Consider the following 2380-nt stretch of genomic DNA (forward strand, 5'->3'; position numbering starts at 1 on the left):
TAGTTTTTCTTAAGAAAGAAAAAATAGACGTCATTGCCTGAATTCATTGCTCTATTATCTGTTTTTTCCATGCAGATTTATGATGGGCTTGGCATTCATTCCCGCCTGATTGGGACTTACTGTGGTACCCAGATTGAATCTTTTAGCTCCACTAGGAATTCTTTGACATTTCGGTTTTCTTCTGACTATTCAATCTCGGGGAAAGGATTCCTTCTGGAGTGGTTTGCAGTGAATACCTCTGTGGGAACTTTACCCACCATCACACCAGGTGTGTTTGGTAAAAAAATGAAACTCTTTTCAGGGGCTGATGTGTGTATGCCAATATTTCAAAGAGTCCTACTGTCATAGGGACCAAGTACACAAATGAGTAAGAAGTACAGCCCCAAACCTTCCTGTTTATTTTCAGATGCTCTTTTAATTTCACAAATATATAAAAATTACATGTTTGTTTTATTAAAAATGCTACTCTCCCCCTATGTTTTTCATATTAATAACCATAAGCTATTCTACTTACAATTTCTAGAGATTACCTTAGATATCTCTGAAAATTTGATTTGCAAACTACACACACACACACACATACACACACACACACACACACACACACACACGCACACGTTAAGGATCCACTAATGGAAGTAACTGTTTTCCCTCTATGTTTCATTTTGAATTTGCCTTCAGAAATGCTCCACTTTCTCCTTAGCTGTTTGTAAACCTTCATGTTTCAAGGTAAAATTGGCCTACATTTTAAGCTTTTATTTTATTATTTTTAAGACATTCTTAGTTTCCTCAGTAAGCATTGTTTTAGAGAGACTGTGCTTTTTCCTTGAAATTTTATTTAAGCAACTTTGAATAGCTTTTATGGATTTGAGGGTTGACATAGGAGAAATCCAGCAGATATTTCTTGGAGGGTAGTCTTTGTTTTTGAAATATTTGAATGGGACACATTATCATAAGATCTCACTGAAGAATATTCAACTGTGAACTTGTTATGGGAGAAAACAGACCCTAAAAGATTAGAGTCTATTTGCTTCTAACTTCTTGGTAATTTGTATCAGCAGCGATCACTGATGTAGATATAATTCATACTTATTTTTATTTAATACTCTTAGTATTCTGTTCTGAAGATGTTATTTTCACCTGCCTTATAAGGTACTTTCATACCATTGAGTATGAATCTCTTCCTTAAAATATTCATCTATTTATCTAAGAGCAAAGAGCCATCAGCAAGATTGCCAAATATAATATAGAACGCTCCATTTAAGTCTGGATAGCTCTTGTAAGTAAACAAAAGTTAAGCTTTTTTTATATCCACAAATCTCAAAATAGAGAAGGAATCACTCATGCCAAACATTATATGAGCAAATACAATTCAACACTCAAAAAAAATAACAAGTCCCTCTCATTCATGTATTAATTATGTGATTTAAGTAGATGAGTAAATAGAATATCATAAATCTCATTTTTCTTAACCAAAAACAAGGAAAGGATAAGGTAAGAGGGTGAGAGAATTTTATAATTTACCTGTTATCTAGAGAGTATAAATGATTACATCATGGTGACATCACATTCTGAAAGTTACATTAAAATGAAAGAAAAGTTTAATATTCTCAAATGTATTAATATATTGAACATTGTATCATCAACATGTCTTAAGCATACAGATACTTAATTTAATTCAACGAATATTTATTGAGAATTTATTATAGATACGCTGAGGTAAGTGTGCACTAAGAAAAGAAACCAAGATATACTCTCTACTCTCTAGGAACTTAAAAGCAACTTTTGAAAACAGTTTAGCGGCTTCTCAAAAACTGAACGACGGTGTTACCATATGATCTGGCAGTTCCACTCCTAGTTATAGCCCTAAGAGAACTAAAAATGGACATCCACACAAAAATTTATACATGGATGTTTATAGAAGCTTTATTCATAATAGTGTAAAAGGGGAAATAAGTTAAATGTCAAGCAACTGGCGAATGGAAAAACTAAATGTGATGTATTCACACAGCGGAATACTATTTAGCCTTCAAATAGAGGCAGTGCTGATGCAGGCTAGAATATCGATGATCCTTAAAACGTTATGCTAAGTGAGTGAAGCCAGTCGCAAAAGGCCACGTATATTGTATAATTATATTTATAAGAAATGTCCTGAATAGGCAAATCCAGAGATAGAAAGTAGATTATTGATTTCCACGGACTGGTGGAGTGCAAAATAGAGAATCAGTGGTAATGGGTATGGAGTTTCTTTTTGGAGTGGTGGAAATGTTCTAAAATCAGATAGCAGTGATGGTTACAGAACTTTGTGAATATACTAAGAACCACTGAAGTATACATTTTAAAAGGGTGAAATTTATGGTGTGTGAATAACAGCTCAATA

At 33.4% G+C, this 2380-nt stretch overlaps 1 protein-coding gene across 1 annotated transcript in view; it reads left to right on the forward strand.

Moving 5' to 3' along the window:
* The window catches only part of CUBN (cubilin), a 256725-nt gene that overhangs the window by 151729 nt on the left and 102616 nt on the right, over positions 1-2380 (forward strand). The window contains exon 39 of the mRNA XM_019662920.1: positions 76-277. Within this exon, the coding sequence (XP_019518465.1) occupies positions 76-277 (202 nt within the window). The remainder of the gene's footprint in view (positions 1-75; positions 278-2380) is intronic.

This window comes from Hipposideros armiger, unplaced genomic scaffold (genome assembly GCF_001890085.2).
Source record: "Hipposideros armiger isolate ML-2016 unplaced genomic scaffold, ASM189008v1 scaffold_383, whole genome shotgun sequence".
NCBI classification, from domain to species: domain Eukaryota; kingdom Metazoa; phylum Chordata; class Mammalia; order Chiroptera; family Hipposideridae; genus Hipposideros; species Hipposideros armiger.